The 24,895-nt window shown below is 36.7% G+C and overlaps 1 protein-coding gene across 16 annotated transcripts in view; it reads left to right on the top strand.

The window, feature by feature from the left end:
• The window catches only part of MYO9A (myosin IXA), a 256,411-nt gene that overhangs the window by 209,410 nt on the left and 22,106 nt on the right, over window positions 1–24,895 (top strand). For 13 of the 16 annotated variants that reach the window (XM_027553119.1, XM_027553117.1, XM_027553114.1 and 10 more), the window contains 8 exons: window positions 81–192; window positions 2,715–2,776; window positions 4,967–5,159; window positions 6,602–6,730; window positions 7,669–7,774; window positions 8,520–8,651; window positions 9,532–9,655; window positions 10,966–11,019. In XM_027553119.1, coding sequence (XP_027408920.1) covers window positions 81–192; window positions 2,715–2,776; window positions 4,967–5,159; window positions 6,602–6,730; window positions 7,669–7,774; window positions 8,520–8,651; window positions 9,532–9,655; window positions 10,966–11,019 — 912 coding nt within the window. The remainder of the gene's footprint in view (window positions 1–80; window positions 193–2,714; window positions 2,777–4,966; window positions 5,160–6,601; window positions 6,731–7,668; window positions 7,775–8,519; window positions 8,652–9,531; window positions 9,656–10,965; window positions 11,020–24,895) is intronic. The other 3 variants (XM_027553121.1, XM_027553120.1, XM_027553111.1) reach the window with 1 other exon arrangement.

Here is a 24,895-nt window from a genome sequence, read left to right as displayed (position 1 = left end):
AGGATTTCCTATTGCCTGACATGTTAGGGCAGCATTTACTGTGTTGGCTTTGACATAAATAGCTGTATTTTTTCATTCAGGTAGAAGAGCACAATGGTCACATCTTTAAGGCCACCCAGTATAGCATCCCTACCTACTGTGAATACTGTTCTTCTTTGATATGGATCATGGACCGAGCCTCTGTTTGCAAATGTAAGTATGAAAGATCTTTGAGGAATGTTTTTAACCACTTGATATTTCCGTTTCCATGAGTTTAACATTAAGGAATAATTCACACTCCCTAATTCTTTAAACTCATCTCTCTTTATACTCCTTTTCATCTGCTCTTTGTAGGCAAATAAGATATTTTGATGTTCTTTGGTCACTGTATTTGCCGCTCATTGTCTGAAATGTTCTTCTCCTAGATGTTAGTATGACTTACTACTTCAGTTAATTCATGTCTCCACTAGTATATTAGAGAGCTTTTTCTTTACTCTCCTGTCTAAAACACTGCTCTGTCCACCAGTTCTCCATCCCTTTACTCAGCTTTTCTAGTCTTTATACTTGGAGCTTCCTTGGTGGCTCAGATGGTAAAGAATCCCTCTGCAATGCAGGAGACCTACTTATCACCACCCAAAATGATACTAAGTATTCATTTCCTTGTTTCTCTGTCCCACTAGAATGTGTTCTGTATAAGATCAAGAAACTGTCTCATACAGAAGTCTCTTCTGAATCACCAGGGCCTAGAACAGTTTTGGCACATTATCAGTTCAGTTCAGTTCAGTCGCTCAGTCATGTCCGACTCTTTGTGACCCCATGAATCGCAGCACACCAGGCCTCTTTGTCCCTCACCAACTCCCGGAGTTCACTCAGACTCACGTCCATCGAGTCAGTGATGCCATCCAGCCATCTCATCCTCTGTCGTCCCCTTCTCCTCTTGCCCCCAATCCCTCCCAGCATCAGGGTCTTTTCCAATGAGTCAACTCTTTGCATGAGGTGGCCAAAGTACTGGAGTTTCAGCTTCAGCATCATTCCTTCCAAAGAAATCCCAGGGCTGATCTCCTTCAGAATGGACTGGTTGGATCTCCTTGCAGTCCAAGGGACTCTCAAGAGTCTTCTCCAACACCACAGTTCAAAAGCATCAATTCTTCGGCGCTCAGCCTTCTTTACAGTCCAACTCTCACATCCATACATGACCACAAGAAAAACCATAGCCTTGACTAGACGAACCTTTGTTGGCAAAGTAATGTCTCTGCTTTTGAATATGCTATGTAGGTTGGTCATAACTTTCCTTCCAAGGAGTAAGCGTCTTTTAATTTCATGGCTGCAGTCACCATCTGCAGTGAAGTTTTAGTAAATATTTACCGGGTAGTTGGACCTATATAGATGGATGGGTGAATTATTGAAATTCTTAGATTATAACTGGAAAGATACTTTATTTTACTATAATCCTTTCATCAGAACCTTTAAATCCTAGAATGTGAGTGGAGGTTTTTTTGAGGGTCCACTTGGTTCTGGCTTACAGAGCCTGTCATTCCATATACATCTGCTCTGGTGCTTTTAATAATTCTGTGAAGCTTTGTTTACTAGTGGGCCAGAATCAAATGAAAGGGCTGGGTCCAGGATGACAGTAAGGATGAAAATCATGTTCATCATAGCAAAATCAGCACTTGGATATTGCTAGATATGTTCACTTGTTCAATGATTCAATAGTGGTTTTCCTTTAAAAAAAAACTATAGTGAGAGTAAAAAATAGGGTGTAGTTTGCCATGTACTTGAATGTTTAATGTTAGCCTGATTCCTATAGGTTTCGTATACTTTTCTCTGTGATCTGAAACTGAAAAATAGAAAGAATCTGCTTCTTCTTTTATGACTTGGGTGGGCTTGCTTTGATTTCTTAATAGAATTAACTTTTTGTGTGGTTATGCTGGTGATTTTACCACTACAATTACATGGCCTCCCCTACTTGACCTTGGCTTTGAAAATCCCTCAAATCATGCTTTTGAAGCTCAAGAAGAATATTGAGGTGTTGATTTGCAAGAGCCAGAGCTGGTCATACCAAAATAACACAGGCCAAGTATTTTCTCAGGATTCTCTTCTCAGTGAGCCCATACTGCTGCCTAGCCACCCTGTTATCTCCTGGTCCAAGAACTGATTTCTGCTCTGAACCTTTCATCTCATCTTCTCAATCACTACTGATGTTCTTTATGTTCTGGTTCCTCAGAGCTCTATTCTAGACTTTCTAGGAGAATGAATAAGGCCTTTTTTATAGCCTAATATGTTACCCGATTTGTTTTTATTTTAGTATAGGTCTTTGATATTAATGCTTTTTTAATCCACTGGAATGATTCTTAATAGGTATTTCTTGCATTTTATCAGATCATAGAGCAAGTATAAGAGGGGAACATGGGCAATGGTTTGTGAATCAAACCAGGAAGATAGATAAATATTTTGCTGGGATATGGTGGGGACAAGGAGGAGGGGCAAGCAGTCTTGAAAGAATAAAAAACTTTTTCCCAGACAGTGGTTAGGATTTTTAGGTATGTTTTTCAGCTTCATTTTTCTGAATTGAATGAGTTAAGACCATTTTTTATTCTATTATGATACAAAGTATATGATGCTATAGGAGTCTCCGATTTAAAAAAAGTATCTTCAAAATAAAACAGTAAACTTGTTAAGTTTTGCCACTAATATATAGACTTCTGAAAATGTTACATTTTAAACCTGTTTTTCAGTGTGCAAGTATGCTTGTCATAAGAAGTGCTGTCTGAAAACCACAGCCAAGTGTTCTAAAAAGGTAAGAAGTTATTACCTATGAGTAATAAATAACAAGTCTGTTGGAGAATGGTGCAAGAGAAGGAAAGGACAAAAAAGGTCTTTTTTGCCTTGTGGAAAGAAATCAAAGCCTCTTTGATGATCTTACAGAGTAGTGGTTTTCAAACTTTTTGGCCACAAAATACTATAAGAAATAAGTTTTATATCATAATCCTGCTTACACATATAGAGGTATGTGTGTATGTATAACTGAATTGATTTTTCCAGAACTGTATTTACCTTTACTACATGGGAGCTGCTAACCTGATTTCACAACCAACAACTTATTAAAGCACTCTTTTTAAAGGTTTCCTGCTTTTTTTTTCTTTTTAAATTTTTTGGCCACGTTATGCAGTATGTGGGATATTAGTTCCCTGACCAGGGACTGAACCCACTCTCCTGCATTGGAAGTGTTTAGTTTTAACCCCTGGACTGCCAGGGAAGTTCTAAGGTTTCCTACTTTAAACACTCTTAAGTGTTCCTATAAACTGTCTTGAAAGTGGTAGGCTACAGTTAAAGATTTTAACATACACAGTAAAATTCATCAGCATAGTTGGTGTGTTTACAAACTTCTACTTGGATTTGATACTGAACTTGTACTCTGATAATTTTATGCTTCAAAAAGGAACCATTTTGGAAATATTTCAGGCTTGTACTGACATGTGATCACATTTGCTTATTTGTCATATACAATTTTAACAATACTGTGCAGATCTGAACTATAATAAAATATGTGTGCATGTTTACAGCCCATGTATATAGTTTTCATCTGTTCCAAATTAGTAGACAAATCATGGCAAAGTACAAAGATAAATTTGACTCAGGGCTTAAAATATACAATGAAGGTAAGACATCTGCTGGCTAAGATGGAGTAGCTTGTGGTAGACTAATACTTGTGCTGAGAACAACTGAAAAAAGTCTGTTGCCTAGCATTAGATAGCTGCCCAGGAAAATTGGAATTTAGGGGCCTAGAACCTACAGAGAAAAGAATTACAGATTGGTGAATCTATATGTGTGAGATGTTTTCCTCTAAGTGGGAATTTGTCAGTTTTTGTTGTAGGACAAGAAATCAAGATTCTGGGCAGAGGGCCACACTTAAGAGTCAGAAAAGCCAGAAAAGCTTTTAGAAATCTTATAGAGTTATAGAGACAAAAGTTGGAGTTTGGGATTGCCAAGACTTGAAGGACCATGATCCAAACATATAGAGAAGGGAGCCTAAAACTCGGGTTTTCCCTTTAAGGTGTTTTCTGAATTCTTAAGCTGCACAGGTCAAGAGGCTAAGAAGCTAACAGAAAAGCAGATTATTTTGCAGTCTCACAGTGTCAAAGAAAGAAAAATTAGAGTTGTATGAAAAGAAAGGGTGTACTAATAGACTAAAAGAACTCAGCACTGACTGCATGCAGGATGAAGGAGAGACTGGGGTATGCAGTGTTGGGCTAGGCAAGGAGCATGGGGCAGGAGAAGGAAAGGACAAAAAGGAGATTTACATAAAAAGTTTCAGTCTCAGAGATAATAGCTGGCATTCTTCTTTTATTTAAAGTACTTCAAATAAACTTAAGGATAAGCCTTTTTTTCCCTATCACATAAAATAATAATGAAATACAATATCAGAATACACTATTGAATTAAATGAAAGAGGTCACTAATCTTGGGCCTCTGTGTGCCCCTGCCTTTAGCTGTGACATCAGTAGTCAGTTTAACTTCTCTAAAGTTTACGTAAACACCAGAGCATCCTTATGCTTCAGAAATTAGTGACAACTCTAATTCATATCAAATCAATAGGTTTTCTAGTGGTACATGGTAAATGTTTAGTATACAGAGTCTCTCCCCTTTCTCCTTTGCCCACAGCCCATCTTTACATGAAGAGATTTTTTTAAGGAAAGGAAAGCAGTAACCTGTAGCCACTGCCTGCATTCTTCCCCATTATTTGGTGGGTTGGGGGGTGGAGAGGGGGGAGTGCAGTGAGAGGGGGGATTCCAAGTGGAAGAGGATTGAAACGAACTTCTCACTTCTTTATATTCTCAGCATTAACAAGAATTCCCTTTCCTCCCAACTCTCGTAACTATGCTTTTAAAACTTGAGGAAAAGAAAAAATTGTTACTTTTAAAGAATTGGATAAATATATTTAAAGGTGTTTGAATGTATTTGGAATCAAAAATTATCTTCCATGTAGTATGATCCAGAGCTGTCCTCTCGACAATTTGGGGTTGAACTGTCCCGTTTGACCAGTGAAGACCGAACTGTTCCTTTGGTGGTGGAAAAGCTCATAAACTACATTGAAATGCATGGACTGTACACAGAAGGTATTTACCGAAAGTCTGGTTCAACTAATAAAATCAAGGAGCTTCGACAAGGTCTAGATACAGGTAAGATAGTGCCCTCTAAATCAAGACCAAATACTCTTATTTAAGCAGGTCATCTCATGCTGTTAGTTTTTATTACATGTTGATCCTTTGCTTGAAGCCAGAAGAATGCAGTCTTTTCTGTGGTGCCTTTTTTTATTTTTTTTAATCATTTGTAGCTTTCTTTTATATGGTCCACTCAGCAAACATACATTGAGTATCATTTGTACAAGGGATTATTAGATATTTCAGACAGATCTCACTTAATCTTTTTAGCAGTCTGGTAAGATCATATCTTTAATTTACAAAGAAGAAAACTTGGGTTCAGGAAAATTAACTAATGAGCTATTGATAAGATGCAGGGCAATGTGCTGATGTTTTTCTATTAATCTTCACAACAAATGTTTGTACTGATGTTCACAGACAGTGATTATTATCCCTGTTTACAGATGAAGGAACTGAGGCTTATCGAGGATCTTGCCCAATGACTTACCACCAATAAGTGACAAAGCTGGCATTTAACCCATAATCTAAACTGTTGCCTGTTAATCTGTTACTCTGACTCCAAGTGATGTTCTTTCTGGTGTATATTATTGCCTTCCAACACTGATGACATAGTTATTTAAATTGATAATTAGTGATTTGAATATGTATCTGTGTAGAGCTGTAGCCTCAGTTCTGGAATGTATGCAGAGCTTTGACTTTGGTTTTATGTTCAACTTCTACTCTTTACCATTATTGAAAAGGGATAGATTTTTTTTTGGCTGCACTGCACAGCTTGTGGGATCTTAATTCCCCGAGCAGGGATTGAACCTGAGCCCTTGGCAGAAAGCATGGAGTCCTAACCACTGGACTGCCAGAGAATTCCCAGGAATAGATCTTTTTGAATCACATGTAGGTGCAATACTTGTCTCTGTATAACCAAGAGTCTACCCATAGGCACCATTCATCCTATATCACCCCAGTCATCTCATGTATAACCCTAGAGGGTTTTTAAGTGAAGCATAGTAAAGATTTTCTTCACATTTCATAAGCTCAGTTATCACTGTCCTTTTATCTCTAAGAATCACTTAAAATCAGTCTGACTTGTAGAAGATGTCTTTTAGGCCTTTCTTCTATTGGCCGTCTCAAACATCACTACTAAAAGTGTGGTTCACAGGCCAAGCTGCCGCAAGAGAAGTACAGAAACTGGGAGCAAGCATTTAGAAACTTTGATAGCAGTTTAATAGTGCTTTGACATGAAAACATGTGATCTTTTACTTTACACATCTATCAGTCCACAACAGTTCAAAAAACAGACAAAAACTGTACCTTTACCATAAGAGGAACACTGTTCCGAAGCATGGAATAGGATTGCAGAAGATATTGATAAAGGTATCTTTTGGTCATGATAGTTTCTAAAGTGCATTATTATTTGACCCTCTGCATATTTTGGCTTTCTTATCTAATTCTTTATCTCTGAATAGATGCTGAGAATGTAAACCTTGATGACTATAACATACATGTCATTGCAAGTGTATTCAAACAATGGCTTCGTGATTTACCCAATCCACTCATGACCTTTGAACTCTATGAGGAATTTCTTCGAGCTATGGGTAAGCACAGGTTTCCTGGGTTCAGGAAAGGGCTACACTTGGGAAAGAAATGCTATCTTCATATTAGACTGTTTAGCCATTCTCAGTTGGTTTAAGTTCATATAGATTCAAAAGTAATACAGTAGATATAAAACTGCCACTGAATTCGCACCTATTCAAATGTTGCCTTTCTTAGAGACTCATTAAAATGTCAATGTCCTAAAAACTTTCTGAGCAAGTCACTTAGTTGCTTCTCACAAAGAGGTTGAAAGACTAAGATTATAAATAAATTGTGAATCTAAGCAAGGACTCAGTGTAACGTTGGCTATCTATTCTGTGCCATACCTAACATGCTAGTTTAATTTTTCAGTGCTATAGATATGTAGGATTTTGATGAAGGCCTATGTAGAAGTATTCATTTAGGCCCCAAGGCATAGATCCTCAAATTCCCTTCAGACTTATTTACAGCTTAGGTTGAAAGCAAAAGGAGAAGGGGGTGGCAGAGGATGAGATGGTTGGATAGCATCACCAACTCAATGGACATGAGTTTGAATAAACTTTAGAAGATAGTGAATGACAGGGAAGCCTGGCATGGTGCAGTCCATGGGATTGCAAAGAGTTGGACACAACTTAATGACTAAAGGACAACAACAGATAACTTGTATAGCAGTTGATTAATTTTCATGGGGAATTGGTTTGCCACAAAATGAAAAACTGGGGTATCTCTTGCCCCTTACTGTAATCAAGAATTACTGGGATCTAAATTAAAACTCAGGAGCCTGCTTAGTGAGTATAGAACTCAAGCAGGGGGAGATTAGTGGTAACTAGTGAGTTTTCTTCTGCTATACAGGTATGGCTAAAACTCTTAAAAGTCAGCTGGACCCAGTGAATGTCCAGAAGGAAGGTGTAGTGTATAAGAGAAGATATTCAGTCTTAATTGCTGCTCTTCCTGTTTTCAGGCCTTCAGGAGAGGAAAGAGACAATCCGCGGTGTATACTCTGTCATTGACCAGCTCTCCCGAACTCATCTCAATACACTGGAACGCCTCATCTTTCATCTGGTCAGGTAACTTCAAGAAACAAAGATTTGCTTAACATTTTCTCTTGGATTGTTTTAAGTAAATGAAGAGTTCCTTCATATGGAAAACTGATATTTTTTTTCTTATTAATAAAGTCAATGCCTTGAACAGGTGGTTAAGATTCCCTGGAGCAGAAATTCTCCATGGAGTTGGACTGCGTGGCAGGTGCTTCCCCACCCTAATGAGCCATGTAATCATTCAGTCTTATGGTGGCACTGTGTAGCCTAGCTAGATGTCTTAACTCTTGAACTAGAGAAGATGTGTGTTTATTGACATAGCCTAATTCATAGGAGGTGGTGGGGTCATATGGAGCTCAGGAATCGACTGACTAAAGAGACTTCAGGGGCAGTCTGTGTTCTCCTGAGAGTTGATGTTGGGGAAGAAAGCCATCTTTCTCTTTGGGTAAATATCTTTTATCACTGTCTGAAAATGCCTTAAGGTCTCTGCATTCTTTAGACATGTTCATCTATGAATGGTGACCTGGGACAGTGAGTCATAAATTTCCCTTGGTCAGCTATCTGCTGACCTCAGTTGCGTCAGGGAAGGAACAGAGTGAAAGAGTGCTTCCCAGAGGCAAGGAAACCGCTTTGGGGAAATTCTACAGTGTCTCAACTGGTAGGGATATCCTTCCAGTACTATGCAGCTGATGTCATTTGCCTTTCTCTCATCTCTTCTATCTCCCTGCAGTTTTCCTTTTTTATCCCAGTTTCACTTGGGTTTTTTGTTCCTTAGGATTGCTCTACAGGAAGACACTAATCGAATGTCTGCTAATGCTTTGGCCATTGTGTTTGCACCCTGCATTCTCCGCTGCCCTGACACCATCGACCCACTGCAAAGTGTGCAGGACATCAGTAAGACTACCACGTAAGGCCAGTCACTATCACCTCTGCAGTACACCACGGGCTTCTGCATCAGTGTAGTCACTTTATCCAGCTATCAGAGTGAATGATTTATCCTTTTTTTACTTTGGCTGTGCCATTCAACTTGCAAGAATCTTAGTTGCCTGACCAGGAATTGAACATGGCCACACTGCAGTGGAAGTGCAGAGTCCTAACTACTGGACCACCAGGGAATTCCCCTAGTGAACGATTTCTTAGGTTCATATGTTTTTAATAAGATTGCTAGGCACCACTGGTCTTTTTTATGCTGAATATGAAAAATTCCTTTAGATTCTATATATGAAGCATCTTTTGTTTTGAAAGGTCTTATTTTTTAAATTTGGCTTTTCTTTACATTTGTTTATAGTTTCCAGATGTATTTTAAAATCTCATTTTACCAAATTACATATACTTTGTATTTTCCTATAATCCAGTCTAACTGTAGTCTTGTGGCTCTGTATCTCTTTGGTCTTAATACTTCAATATTCCTGTATTTCACCTTGGCCTTTTTTCACGGATCTCTGATTTCCTTCTAGAGTGCTGATTTTTAACCTTTCCTGCAAAAGGAGCTTTCCCCCAGAAAGGCCTGGTATTTGTGTCCCATTCCCAGAGAGTCTGATTTACTTGGTCTGGGGTATGACCTAGGCATCGGGACTTACACCTGTTCCTCAGGTGGATACTAAAGTGTGGCTGAAGTTGTGAACCACCATTATAAACCCTGTCTCTGAGCTCATAAAATAAGGGATGTTGATTTTTCTCTTATCCTCCAATTCTACCACACTTAGCTGAAAAGTAGTCTGTGACTGATATAATGTATTTGATTTACTTCAGCTCTTAACAGTTTTCTCTCTTTCCTTTTGTTTCAGCTGTGTGGAGCTGATTGTTGTGGAACAAATGAATAAATATAAGGCTCGTCTCAAAGACATTAGTAGCCTGGAATTTGCTGAAAATAAAGCAAAGACCAGGCTATCACTGATTCGTAGATCAATGGTAAGATGCAGGACATAGAATCACAGGGGAAAGTGGGCGACTTCCTTGGAGTTTCAGTGCACATTATGATGTGTGGAGAGAGATTATTCTCCAAATCTTTTTCACATGGAGCAAGTGAAAAAAAAATCACCTGTCTCAGGGTATAATGTTATGCCTCATGTTTGATCTTTTAACTATTTTTAGTTTTATATACAATAAAATGTATATTCAATTAAATGTGAAGAATTTTATAAATCAAGTATTTGGATAAAATGTTGGTGGTTTAATAAGTTGCCCTGTTTTCTTTTCCTGTTCTTTCTATGAAAACTTGACCCACCCTAACTTTTGGTTCTACTTCCTTCTACCATCTGTTCCCATCCTTAACCATGTCACTTTTGCTTGTCCTGCCAGTACTTCGGGGCGCAGACAACTTAATCACTTACAAGACTGTGGTTCATATGTTACAGATTTCCATTATGGATCTGCTATTATCAAATAAAGATTTGCTAGATTTTGAAGAAAAGCCGTACAAAAATGATAATTAATTTCTTCCATTTGGCCACTTTTCTGTTTAATATCTTCCTTTGTAACCAGTGACCTATATGTAAATAACTCCATTTCACACTGATCCATAATCAATAGGGTCTAGGTAACTGGAAACTTACTACTGCATTTAAGTTTAATTATTGCCCATTTACTACCCTTTCCCTGAATTGTAAAACAAAACTGTATTAGTGAACACCCATTCAGATCCCCAGTAAATCTCTAAAGAGAAGCAAGCTTCCCCACCATCAAGCCCATGCTTTTGCAGGGGCCCAGCAATACTTCCGCTATACTTCATAGTTTATCCTTAGATTAGCATTAAAGTAACTCTGTTTCTTCCTTTACTGTTAAACTGCCTGGCACAGGACAAGTGCCCAACAAATGTCTGTTGATTAAGTTAGTGAAGGGTGTTCTCTAAAAACAAACATAAACACAATTTTTCCAGCCAGTAAAGGTATTCAATAAAGCTCATCACAAAACACATTCTAAATTTTCTCCCCAGCAGATGAAAACAGAAACCCCATTTAAAAGTGAAACCCTTTTTGTAGTATGAATTTTTAAGAACTCAGTTCTGAGAGATCCAAGTTAGCAGTACCCATCCAGTGAAGAAAGGAAGAGACTTTTTACTATAAATCTACTTTTCACAGCAGGTAGACAAGCCGTGCTTTTTTGCTGATGCTGCAGAAGACGGATATATTCATTCCATTGAGAGATTAAACCTCTTTAATGGGGCAATGACATGTACATTCTAACCGTCTGCTTTCCTTTTCATGTCCTTCCTAATCCAGAAACCTGTACTAATTGCAGTTAGATTTATGAGCATTACCCGCAATTCAGTCTCGGTATGTATTAATATTGTAATGTGTCACAGCCACTTTACATTATTGTCTCTCATGCATCCAGCAGTTGTTCTGCTCTGTCTGTCATCCATGCCTGTCCACCCTCCATGTGCAGCCCCAGTTCAGGTCCCACTTCCTGTTCAGCCTTCACGTGCTTTTCTCTTACTCTCTTTAGAATCTTTATTTTCTTTCCTCTGTATCATGCTTTTGAACTATGTCCATTTATAATATTCTGGTTTTTCCTCTTTGTCAGATAAGCCTCTTTGTAGATTTCTTTGGTGTGATTATTGAAAGGTGAACATTGAAAGCAATGAGGTGTCAAATTTCTGCTCTATGAGCTGTGTTCTCATCAGTCTCCTCCCTTACTACTTGAAAAACCTTTTACTGTTATTATCATCCTCGATCATTAGAAATGCTTATTTACCCATTCTTATCTGTGACTTTGCTGTCTTCCTAGAGGTAGAAGTATGACTTCTTATCTACTTAGTATTTTTTAGACAGAGCTGCAAGTAGTAGTGAGCCTGTCGATCGACTGGTTCTAGACTTAAATAATAATAGTAGAGTAGAGCTCATACCAAAATTTCACACATGCAACAAAAGAATGAAGAGATGGAACACCAGTATATATGGAAACTAATTTCAGAGACTGTCCATCTTTGTGTAACCAGTTTGTTGAAGATCTCGATTTGCTGGGATATAAATATAAATCAGTTTTGCTTTTTATCTAGTAATTGCCTTCCAACTCTGCTGTATTAAAATCCCCTTTCCTACTGGATATATCAAGTACCTTAACACGTCTTGTCATTTTTTTCCATAATTTTTAAATGTTCTAGTCTCAATCTATTTTTTAAGACTAGTGAAGTCACTCAGTCATGTCTGATTCTTGGCGACCCCATGGACTGTAACCTACCAGGCTCCTCCGTCCATGGGATTTTCCAGGCAAGAGTACAGGAGTGGGTTGCCCCCCATTTAAGCCTAAGTTCTCTTCATATTATAGCATCAGTCACAGGCTTGATCCAGTACTCTTATCACTTTTTCCCAGATTAGAATAGACCTTAATCTGGGGCTGAAAACTTTAGGTCACACACTTCTGCCTTCCCTCTTTCCTGTGCTGTTTTTATCCTCTGGTGTTGAAACTGGGAGGAGTGATAGGGGAAGCAGAATTCTACATGATGTGCCAAGTATTGAGTCTTCTTGGTTATTCAGCACTACTATTCAGGTTCATTGTAGACAGGCTAAATGAAGTTGTGCTGACTGTGCTGACAGTGAGCTGAAGTCTGTCCTGTTTCCATAGGCATTGGCAATCCCTTGCAAGATTTGGTTACATCTTCTGATTGATGGCATTCATACCATGTGTCTCTGATATGTGTGTCTTTTTTTTTTTTTTTTTTGCCTCAAGACCTTACCCAATCAGATCTACCTCCCATGGCCAGTTCTAGGGCCTGCAGGCACACTGGGGAAAAGGTTGTATTTTTCATACCTCTTGGTTCCTAAGAACTTAAGGTGGGTGATAGTCTTGCCTACTTTCCTATGTGACACTTTCCACACAGTCTCTCCCCACTTCTCTTTTCCCATAAGCATATTATAGAGTTGTAAATCAGTAAGTCTTTTGCCTATACAGACACCCAAACAGGGAATGAAATACCAGTCTGCCTTTCTTTCAGATGACTTCAAACTTGGATTCTTACCTTTTCAATTCGTTATGACACTGCTTTTTTGCTATAAGAGGAGAGACAATATCCTCCTTTCATAAACATTATGTTCCTCTCAAAGTCCAATAACCCCTCTTTTTTTTAAAAGCCTCTTTAGATATATATTGAAGGAAAGGTGCTAGAATATTGATGACAGTGTTGGTTTAAAGAAAAGGGAACTCTCAGTAAGCCCTAAGAGGAGAAGCCAGTTATTGTTGGCTCCTTGAAACTATAAGAGGGGGTATTTAATTATCCTCAGCTTTTGACCTTAGGTACAATTTGGGAACATGAGGAAAACTCCCACTTGCATATGCATCCTATTGCATATGCATCTAGCTGTAGAACAGGTGTTGGGTCCAGACTTAAGATCAAGACTATGTCTCGTACGTATTTGGTATTCATTAAGCAACTAAGGGATTGAATCTGAGAACTGAATCTAGGAGAAAGAGTGATTTTTAGAATATTCACTACAAATAAACTAATCAAAGTCAGTAGTATTCATGTCTTCATAGGTGGAAAAGTTGCTATTCTGTAATTAAATACAGTAGTGACTTTTCTTAAGTGGAATGAAGTGAATTTGTATGTTATTGCTAATGTGAAAAGTCATTTGGGTTGGGTGTTAAAAGAGGAGAAATAATTTAACAAATGGAGAGAAGAAAGGGGAATGACAATTCCAGAGGCAGAGAAGCACGAAACAGATATGACTACCTTGTATAGCTAGAGCTGGGCAGGTTGTGTGGATGTGGAGAAGAATTTGGAAAGTTAGACTGAAACCAGACTTGCAGCATTAAAATTTTTGAATTCTCTGATTTTGAAGCTCTGGGAACTATGGAAAGGTTTTGAAGTAGGAGAACGTTACCATCAATTCTTTTTGAAAAACAACTGGTAGCATTTTAAAGAAGAAAGGATTAGAGATGGGCAAAACTAGCAGCCTTTATCAGTTAGGAGACTCTTGACTTATAGATAATCATATGTGCCTTCACTAAAATAGGTTGAATCCTGATCATTCCATTTTGAAATGTTTTCTACTACCATGTACTTTCCATGTAATTAGATTTGTGTAGTATAAGCTAGGCTGTTCCCATACTAGGATTTCAGAATATGATGTACTCACAGTCTATCCAGTTATGTCTCTTATATAACAAATTAGGTGTTTTTGTAACTTATTTATATTATAATTCTAAACATAAGTATTGATTTAATATTATTTAAGCTAATTAATATGAAGAATAGAATTTGAAATAACGTTTACTAATCTGTCAAACCACCTCACAAATTATCCTGTTGAAAGATGCTACAGAAGTTTTCACAGCCAAACAAAGTTTGGGATATAATATGTATCACTTCTAAAACTTTTAACTGTAGAGTACTTTCTTCATAATGGGTCTAGTTTAATAAGAGTTCTAAAAAAGGCATTTTAAAAACAACATTCTAGTTTTTAAAAATAGTATCAGTTGCTATTTTATGTACTTATTTTGGAATTTTGAAATTGCTCTTAAATCTTCAGGGTTTCTTGCTGCACTCATAGCAGTTGGCAGTGCGTGTGAATCTTGCATCATCTAGGCTTTCTGAAGAGCTTGCCTACATGTCTCTGTTAGAAATGGGCATACCTGCAATTCTGTATATCAGTGTGGGTCTACAGGGATAAACTTGGCAATTGACTACACCAAGAGAAGCAAGAAATGCCCTTCCAAAAGTGAAGTGTTAATAATTGAAAAGTTAAGAATCAGTTGAAATGTGGCAGCTTTGAAGAGCTCCAAAGGAAAAAGATATTCAGGTGTGGACTTGACTCTGGCAAGTGTTTCTATCATTTCCTTATGTTATTGCACAGTGTCTGAGTCTACTCTTCACATTCAGGTGACCTGACGTACAAAGAATTAGATCCACAGAATGAAGATTTTCTGAGAATATAGAACTGTTCTTACTGTTTCTGGTACTGACCAGAAGGTAGTTTTGTAGTGTTAATCTTTTTTTTTTTTTTTAAGATATAGTTGCTATATAACATTGTATTAGTTGTAGATGTAGCACATAATGATTTGATATATGTATTAATATATATTGTGAAGTGATTATCACAATAAGTTTAGCTAAGCTTTGTCACTACATATAGTTAACAATTTTTTTCTTGTGATAAGACTGTTTAGGATCATGGTTAGATAACACCACAACTGGAAGACCCTGGCTCTTTCTATTCCTCCAGAACCCTCTTTCAGAGATCACGATGGTATAGGCAAGAGGCAGGACTTGAAGATCCGCATACAGGAAGCGTGTAGCACCCATGCTGAGGAAAATTCGGCCCAGGACCTCTTCGGCATAGTAGGCAAGAGGAGAACAGTGTTTGTGCTTTTTTGTGTGTATTGTGAAAGGAGCATCTCTTTTGAAGCCTTGAAATTGTCTTATTCTCCCAGATGTGGACAAACAGGAAAAAAGATTATGTAGGGAATTCTTTTAGGAATAGGAGTGGAAGAACCACAGTAATATCTGGCAAGGGTGTTTTTCAAGAAACTTGAAAATTAGGTTTGTGGAATAAAAGGCAGAAGTTATGGAGTAAGGAAATATAAGAATTGCATGATCTTGGCATGGTAGGGTTATATGGGAGAGAAGAGAAGATGAAGATTTACAAACAGTAGAGTGAGTGATCCAGGGGTGTTGAGTGTTTAGAGAATAGAAAGTAAGGAATATTAGACAAGAAAGGGTGATGGTGGCTCCCTGTGCATTTTATTTGCTGCAAGAGCTACCATTTGCATTCTAAAAATTGATTGTTAAATAGTCTCATTTCATTCTTGTATCTCCTTTTTTTAAAAATTCATATTTAAAGCTTAAAACTAGCTCTTTTGTATAATTCAGTTCAGTTGCTCTGTCGTGTCCAGCTCTTCACAATCCCATGGACTGCAGCATGCCAGGCTTCCCTGTCCATCACCAACTCCCAGAGCTTGCTCAAACTCATGTCCATTGAGTTGGTGATGCCATCCAACCATCTCATTCTCTATCGTCCCCTTCTTCTCCCACCTTCAATCTTTCCCAGCATCAGGGTCTCTTCCAATGAGTCGGTTCTTCGCATCAGGTGGCCAAAATATTGGAGTTTCAGCTTCAGCATCAGTCCTTCCGATGAATATTCAGGACTGATTTCCTTTAGGATTTACTGGTTTGATTTCCTTTCAGTCCAAGGGACTCTCAAAAGTCTTCTCCAACACCACAGTTCAAAAGCATCAATTCTTTGGCCCTCAGCTTTCTTTATAGTCCAACTTTCACATCCATATATGACTGCTGGAAAAACCACAGCTTTGACTAGGACAGACCTTTGTCAGCAAAGTAATGTCTCTGCTTTTTAATACGTTGTCTAGGTGGGTCATTGCTTTTCTTCCAAGGAGAAAGCACCTTTTAATTTTATGGCTGCAGTCACCATCTGCAGCAGTTTTGGAGCCCAGGAAAATAAAGTCTCTCACTGTTTCCATTGTTTCCCCATGTATTTGCCATGAGGTGATGGGACTGGATGCCATGATCTTCGTTTTTTTAATGTTGAGTTTTAAGCCAACTTTTTCACTCACCTCTTTGACTTTCATCAAAAGGCTCTTTAGTTCCTCTTCACTTTCTGCCATAAGGGTAGTGTCATCTGCATATCTGAGATTATTGATATTTCACCCAGCAGTCTTGATTCCAGCTTATGCTTCATCCAGCCCGGCATTCCACATGATAAGTTAAATAAGCATGGTGTCAATTTACAGCCTTGATACACTCCTTTCCCAATTTGGAACCAGTCAGTTGTTCCATGTCCTATTCTAACTGTTGTTTCTTGACCTGCATACAGATTTCTCAGGAGGCAGGTGAGGTGGTCTGGTATTCCCATCTCTTTAAGAAATTTTCCACATTTTGTTGTGATCCACAGTCAAAGGCTTTCACGTAGTCAATAAAGCAGAAGTAAATGTTTTTCTGGAACTCTCTTGCTTTTTCTATGATCCAACGGGTGTTGGCAATTTGATCTCTGGTTCCTCTGCCTTTTCCAAATCCAGCTTGAACATCTGAAAGTTCACAGTTCACATACTGTTGAAGCCTGGCTTGGAGAATTTTGAGCATTACATAATATAATAAAAGTATTATACTTTTGTATAATAGTTAATGCTTTTAAAGAAACAGTTTTCTAATTTCTCACCAAACTTGAAAAATAAACTACTTTGTATTTAGCATTTTTAAGTCACTAAAATTGTTTTTTCTCTTATATGATATCTTAAAATTAGGCATTTGATAAACCTAAGATCTTATGTTTCTACATAGAAGACACTTTGACATACATGTTTCATATAGTTTGTGGAAAAATTTGAACAGTAGGGTAAAGTGCAAAAAGCAAGAAGAAAATCACAATTTTATGTTAATATTTTAGAATACTTGTATCTCCCTTGGACTTTTTCCTTATGTATATTTAGTGAAGTTATGACAATCCTAAGGTATTCACAGTTTAATATTTCGTTTATTATTTTAGGAAGATATTTATAGAGCTAAAACATGATTCACTTCAGTATTGTAAATCCATTTAATATTTTTAAACTTTACTAAGTAAAAATGAGATTACCTTCAGTATGTTTCTTCAGAGATACTTCTCTTTTTAGACAACACTTTAGACACTTCTTATCCTTTTCTGCAAGATGAGATCTGTCCCCCTACTCTTTGATTCAATTTCATTTATTCTCATTCTTTTTTTTTTTTTTTTAAACTAAAGTATAACACAGGTCACCCATGTTTTAGGCACTTGTGCTAGGTGCTGGTGGTATAGAGAAATTAGCATTCTAGTAAACAAAGATACAAATAATTGCAGTTCAGTTTGCTAAATCTCACCTTGTCTGTTCAAAAAGCTGTAGGAAAGCAGAGAGCTGGATAACTTAATGCCTGAGAAAACTGAACAAACTTCAATGGCTGGAATATAAGATTTCTTGGTAAGAATGAAGGAAGGGGAGCATGATAAGATGTAATGAATTAGCAAGTAAGTTTTTGGGTTCTTAAACTCCAGGACTAGTAATTTGGATCTGTTCCTTTTAGGTCAGGAGAGGCCATCAGGTTTCTAAGAGTTTCCTCTTTTAAAAACACCAGACATAAAGTTTCAAAGAGGAATTTTACCAACCCTTTAAAAATATAATACAGTTTAAGGTATTCCAGTGCTGACAGGAAGGGTATAACATTATGAAAAGAGTGTAACATTGGAACTTATTAACATCTCCCCCAAAGAAAAAGAAAAAACTAATACAAATTTTATGTACAAGTATTAAAAGCAGAACAGTATAGAGTGGGCTCTTGAGTAAACTTTTGTGTTTAAATCTCAGCAGCATTTTACTAGCTATTGTAACATGGTCAAGTCATTTAATCTCCAAGCCTCAGTTTTATCATATATAAACTGGGGTTAATAGTACCAAACTCAAAGATTAAATGAGTTTGTATTTGTAAGCCATAGAACAGCACTTGATACATATATATATGTATACTTCTACATATATGTCTTTATATACGCACATATATGCATATGTACAAATACATATTGATATGTATGTATAGCAGTAAAACATTTGATATATAATTTCAGAACTGCTACATCTGTGAATATTAATCCAAAAATCCCAAGTTAAAATACTATCAAGCGTAACTCAGTGGCCCATAAACCTAAACTTTGACTAAGTGTGATTTAACCGAGGAATGCAAGAATGACTTTAATAGCATAATTCACCATGTTACTCAGCAGGGAAGGGCACAGGAGATACAGGAGATGTAGGTTCAATCCCTGGGTTGGCAAGATCCCCTAGAGGAGAAATGGCAACCTACACCAGTATTCTTGCCTGGGAAATCCCATGGACAGAGGAACCTGGTGGGCTGCATTGGGGTCACGGGGTCACAAAGAGTTAGACAAGACTGAGCGACTAAACACAACACACACACACAATTGATCTGTAGGGAAAAAAATCAAGTTATATTATCCTTATAGATATTTAAGAAGCATTTGATATAATTATATAGATATTATTTTTCAAATCTTATTAAAATATGGTGATATAGCTGTAGTTTCATAGCATGATAAAATATATCTGTTCCCCTCCCCACCCCCCAACAAGTATCTTGCTTACTGGAGAAACATTGGAAGCTTTCTAATTAAAATTAGGAAAAGCCAGTTACCCTCATTGTCTGTTATCCTCACTATTATTTGACCTTGTTTTGGAGGAACTAGCTACTGCAATTAGATAATAAAAGGAATCAAAGATATAAATGTAGAAGAAAAGGTAAAATTATCACCATTTTCATTATTATTATATACGTGCAGAACTCAAAAAAAATCAGCTCAAAAGCAGTTACAAATGATAGAGTATCTGGGTACAATGAATGATTTTGTAGTACCAGTTGGATGATATAAGGGAAGAAGAATACTCACACATACATTGTATTAGCATGCACATACATTCAAAACAGCAACATAAAATACCAAGGAATATCTTGAACAAAGAAATCTAGAATAAGAAATGTTGAAGATTTATATAGAGAAAGTCTTAGGCCCCAAGAATTACAAAAGATTTAAACAAATAAATGATTTGAAAATGAAGACTGAATTTATAAAGGTTGTCAGTTCTTCCCAAATTCATCTATTCATTTATTGTTGTAACACCCAACATGATGGAGAGAGGATCTGTTGCTGCTGCTGCTGCTGCTGCTAAGTCGTTTCAGTCATGTCCGACTCTGTGCGACCCCAGAGATGGCAGCCCACCCGGCTCCCCCGTCCCTGGGATTCTCCAGGCAAGAACACTGGAGTGGGTTGCCATTTCCTTCTCCAATGCATGAAAGTGAAAAGTGAAAGTGAAGTCGCTCAGTCGTGTCCGACCCTCAGCGACCCCATGGACTGCAGCCCACCAGGCTCCTCCATCCATGGGATTTTCCAGGCAAGAGTACTGGAGTGGGGTGCCATCGCCTTCTCCAATCTACTTTATAAATAGTAGTGTATATATATATCAATTCCAATCTCCCAGTTCATCCCACCCACCCTTCTTCCCTGGTATCTATAAGTTTGTTCTCTATGTCTGTTTCTGTGTTTGCTTTGCAAATAAGTTGGTGTGTACTATTTTCCTAAATTCTACTTACAAATGACACTGTATGATGTTTTCTCTTTCTGCCTTACTTTACTCTGTATAACTATCTCTCAGTCTATCCATGTCTCTGCAAATGGCACAATTCCATTCTTTTTTATGGCTTAATAATACTCCATTGTATATAAGTTTGACATCTTGTATATCCATTTCTCTGTTGATGGACATTTAGGTTGCTTGCCTGTCCTGGCTATTATAAATAATGCTGCAGTGTACATAGTGATTTGATATTTTTATACATTACAAAATGACCACTATTATTAGTCTAACCTGTCGCTGTACAGAGTTTTTAATATTACAGTATAATTGACTATAGTCCCCATTACATCCTTGTGACTTATTTATTTTATAAGTTTGTACTGCTTAATCTCCCTCACCTGTTTAACTCATCCCTCTCCTCTTTGGCAACCACCAGTTTGTTCTCTGTATCTATTAATCTGTTTGTTTCATTGTGACTGTTTTTATATTTCACATATAAGTGAAGTCATGCATTACTTGTCTTTTTCTGTTTGACTTATTTCAGTTAGTATAATAGCCTAGGGCCATCCATGTTGTTGCTAATGACAAGATTTCATTCTTTTCTATGACTGAGTAATATTCCTGTGTGTGTGTGTGTGTGTACGTGTATGTGTATTGCTTTTATATGTGGACTATTGTAAATAATGCTGCAGTGAACATAGGGGTGTATAGATCTTTTTGAATTAGTGTTTTTGTTTTCCTATGATAAATACCTAGGAGTGGAATTGTAAGATAATATGGTAGTATTTTTAATTTTTTGAGGCACCTTCATAGTATTTTCCTAGCAGCTGTACCAATTTACCTTCCTACCAATAGTGCACAAGGGTTTTCTCCATATCCTCACCAACACTTACATGCTATCTTTTGGATAATAACCATTCTGACAGGTGTGAGGTGATAGCTCATTGTAGTTTTGATTTGCATTTCTCTGATGATAGTGATGTCCAGCATCTTTTCATGAGTCTTTGGGCCATTTATATGTTGTCTTTGGAAAAAACGTCTATGCAGGTGCTCTGCTCATTTTTTAATTAGGTTGTTTTTTGTTTGAAGTTGAGTTGTATGGGTTCTTTGAGTATTTTGGATATTAACTCCTTGTTAGATATATTATTTGCAAATATCTTCTCACGTTCAGTAGGCTACCTTTTAATTTTGTTGATAACTTCCTTTGCTATACAAAAGCTTTTTATTTTCATGTAGTCCCATTTGTTTATTTTTGCTTTTGTTTCCCTTGCCTGAGGAGACATATCCAAAAAAATATTAACACCACTGTCAAAGAGTGTACTGCCTGTGTTTTCTTCTAGGAGTTTCAGGTCTTACATTTAAGTCTTTAATGCATTTTGTATTTATTTTTGTATATGGTTTGAGAAAGTTTTATTCTTTTGTGTGTAGCTGTCCAGTTGTCCCAACAATTTGTTGAAGAAGCTGTCTCTTCCTCTTGTTTCTCCTTGCCTTCTTTGTTGTAGATAATTAACTATAAGCATGAGTTTATTTCTGCATACTCTGTATCTGTTCTATTGATCTATATGTCTGTTTTCCAGTACCAAACTGTTTTCGTCAGTGTAGCTTTGCAGTAAATTTTGAAATTAGGAAATGTGATACTTCCAGTTTTGTTTTTCTTTCTCGAGATTGGTTATTTGGAATGTTCTATGTTTTCATACAGATTTTAGAATTATTTGTTCTAGTTCTGTGAAAAATTTCTTAGGTGTTTTGATAGGGATTATATTGAATCTGTAGATTGCCTTGGATAGTGTGGTGATATTAACAATACTAATTTTTACAGTCCATGAACATGGTATTTGGTTGGCCAAAAAGTTCTTTGGTTTTTTAAATAAAAATAAAAGGCACATCTCTAATTTTCACCAAAAACTTTATTGAACAACACATTTACCATTTTGTTCCACTACTTTCTGCCATTTTACAGGCAACTTCATAATTCCATCTTGCCAAAACTTATCTTCTTGAGCAAAGATTCCAGATGTTTTTCATGAAGTGCTGCCTTCAGTTGGTCTAATTGGGAGCAGTACTTGTTGGAATTAATTGTTTTCTAGAAGGAGTTCAATATAGAGCACTCCCTTCCAGTCCCACTATATACACTACATCACTTTCTTTGGATGAAGACCAGCATTTGGTATGGTGGTGGTGGTTCATTTCACTTGTCCCACAAACTCTCCCATCCTGTATTATTGTACAGTATACACATCATCATCCATCACAATCTGCTTTAAAAACTGCATATTTTCTTTATGTTTCAGGAGAGAATTGCATGCAGAAATACAGTCAAAAGGGGTTTCTGTTTGTTTGTTTGTTTGCTTAACTTACGTGGAACCCAAACATCAAATTGATTTGCCAAGCTGGTGCAAATGATTTCCAGTGTTTGATTTAGATATTTGAGTATGTCAGCTATCTCCTGCATGGTATAACTTGATTATTCTCAATTAATGTGTCTGTTCACTGTCAACTTCAACTGATCTACCTGACTATGGAGCTTAATTGCCCTTTCAGATGAAAAAGGTTATCAGCTCCACCTTTTCTATAAAAATGGAAACAAATACATAATGGGAAGTGTAAAAGGATACATCTTTAGGAGAAAAATAGGAACAAATGAAAAAGGGGAGCAAAAGGAAAACAGGCTGAAGTGGCTACCCAAGAAACTAAAAACACTCACCTTAGGGTAACACAGAAACTGAAACCAAATGTGATCGAATTAATATAATTTATCAAGTCAGTGGGCCCTATATTGTACATCTTGTACAATCCAGAATTATTTTTAGATCAGTTTTTTAGACTTTTTATTTTATATTGGAATATAGCTGATTAACAATGCTGTGATAGTTTCAAGTGAACAGCAGAGGGACTCAGTCATGCATATACATGTATCTATTTTCCCCCAAACTCCGCTCCCATCCAGGCTGCCACATAACATTGAGCAGAGTTCTCTTGTGCTATAGAGTAAGACTTTGTTGGCTATCCATGTAAAATTCAGCAGTGTATATATGTTGCATTTTTAAAAATGCGCTCTTTTAGAGCTCTAAATACATGTGTGTTGGTTTTTTCTTTCTTCTCCCAGTGTGTTATGTGCTTAATTGCTCAATCATGCCCAACTCTTTGCAACCCCATGGACTATAGTCCACCAGGCTCCTCTGTCCATTGGGATTCTTCAGGCAAGAATACTGGAGTGTGTTGCCATGCTCTCCTCCAGGGGAACTTCCCAAGCCAGGGATTGAACCCAGGTCTCCCCCTATGCAGGTGTATTCTTTACCATCTGAGCCACCAGGGAAGCCCCCCAGTGTATATAGTGAGATTTAATTGACATACAACATTGTGTAAATTTAAGGTGTACAGCATGATGATTTGATATATGTATATATTATGAAATGATTGTCATAATGAGATAAGTTAACACATTCATTACTTCATATAGTTGCTTCTTTCTTTTTTTATTTTTGCTGTTGACAACATTTAAGATTTACTCTGTTAGCAGCATTTAAATATGCAGTACAGTATTGTTAACTGTAGTCAGCATGCTGTACCTTATATCTCCAGAACTTATTATCGTATAACTGGAAATTTGTACCCTTTGACCACTGTCACCCGTTTTCCCCTGGAAACCACCAATCTACTCGGTTTCCATGAGTTCAATTACAAATATATATTTTAAGAAGAAGGGAATTCCACCTCCTCCGATCTTGAAAGGGTGAAATCAAGTGCTAGTTTATTTTTCTTTACAAACTGAAAATAGTTAACTCTCCATAAGCATGGTAACATCTTACACCGGATCCTTGATCTTGGCTTTCTGTCATAATTGCTTTTCCTAGTAACTGTTGATAAGAGGTTGGAAATCTGAATATTGTGTATGATATTATATCATGGATTAGTGAGACTTTAGACTTAATACTCATCAACACTTAAAAGTATAGTTAAAAATCTTAATTTTAAAAAGTTTTTCTTTAAAGTTTAAGATGAAAAGTCACTGGGATAACTGTTCAGAAAAGGATTTACAATATGTTTTTATAGATCTTTCAGTAAGTGTAGTAAAGTATACATTGTTCATGAACTATGTGATCAATCAAAACCAATAAAATCCCTATTATGATAGAAAAATATACTCTGATCTTGGAGTAGAGAAGGTTTTTCTATTATATAAAACTATTAAAAGTTGATAGGTTCATTGGCATAGTTATCAAGTTATGCATGACAAAATGACCATAGCAAAGCAAAAGGGAAATAATATACCTTAGGAAATATTTACAAATCATATCATAAAGTCTAATTTTCCTTAGTTAATGAGCAAAAACCCCTATAAATAGATAGGAGAAAGACCATCTATCTAGTGGAAAATGAAAAAAGGTTACTATAAACCACTTCTTAGAGTGTTAACTGCTTTTTCCAGGGAGTCCACGAGGTCAAATCTGTTTTTATCATAATGCAGAGAAAATATTTGCCTTTTTCAGTCTATTGAATGTAAAAGAGCAATTATGAGTAAAAACACTTGAAAAGAATATATATTAAATGTTGCTATAAAAAAACTCATTAAAAAAACTGATTTGTGCTTATTATGGAAAAGTTGGGAGGTATAGAAAAGTATGGAGAATAAAGGATATTATTCCACTTGGGAAATACCTTGATGTATTTGCAGATTTTAAGAGAACCTATGATATACTTATTTATGGCCTAGTTCTTAGGCCATAAAATAATTAATATATTTATTATTATATAAATATATAAATATATGTATATATTATATAAATAATATAAATATAAAAATAATAAAATGTTAATAACACAGTATTAACATTTTCCCATGTTTCTAAAAGCTGTATGTAATTAACTTTAAAATTTACTTTCTCTGACCTTATAAGAGAACTCTGGGCTGTAGGAGTTCTTTCTTAATTTTTATTTAATGCTATCTTGAGAGAGCATACCTAGAAAGATTGTTTGATTTTCTTCAGCTCTGTTAAGTAATTCTTAACTAACCCATTGTGAGGTACTTAGGTGGCCAGGTGATGGTATGAACTCAGAACACAGGCAGCTGTTTTATTGAATACTGGGAAGTGAATA

Source organism: Bos indicus x Bos taurus, chromosome 10, assembly GCF_003369695.1.
Source record: "Bos indicus x Bos taurus breed Angus x Brahman F1 hybrid chromosome 10, Bos_hybrid_MaternalHap_v2.0, whole genome shotgun sequence".
Lineage (NCBI taxonomy): Eukaryota > Metazoa > Chordata > Mammalia > Artiodactyla > Bovidae > Bos > Bos indicus x Bos taurus.
This window is presented reverse-complemented; position numbering and strand designations above follow the sequence as displayed.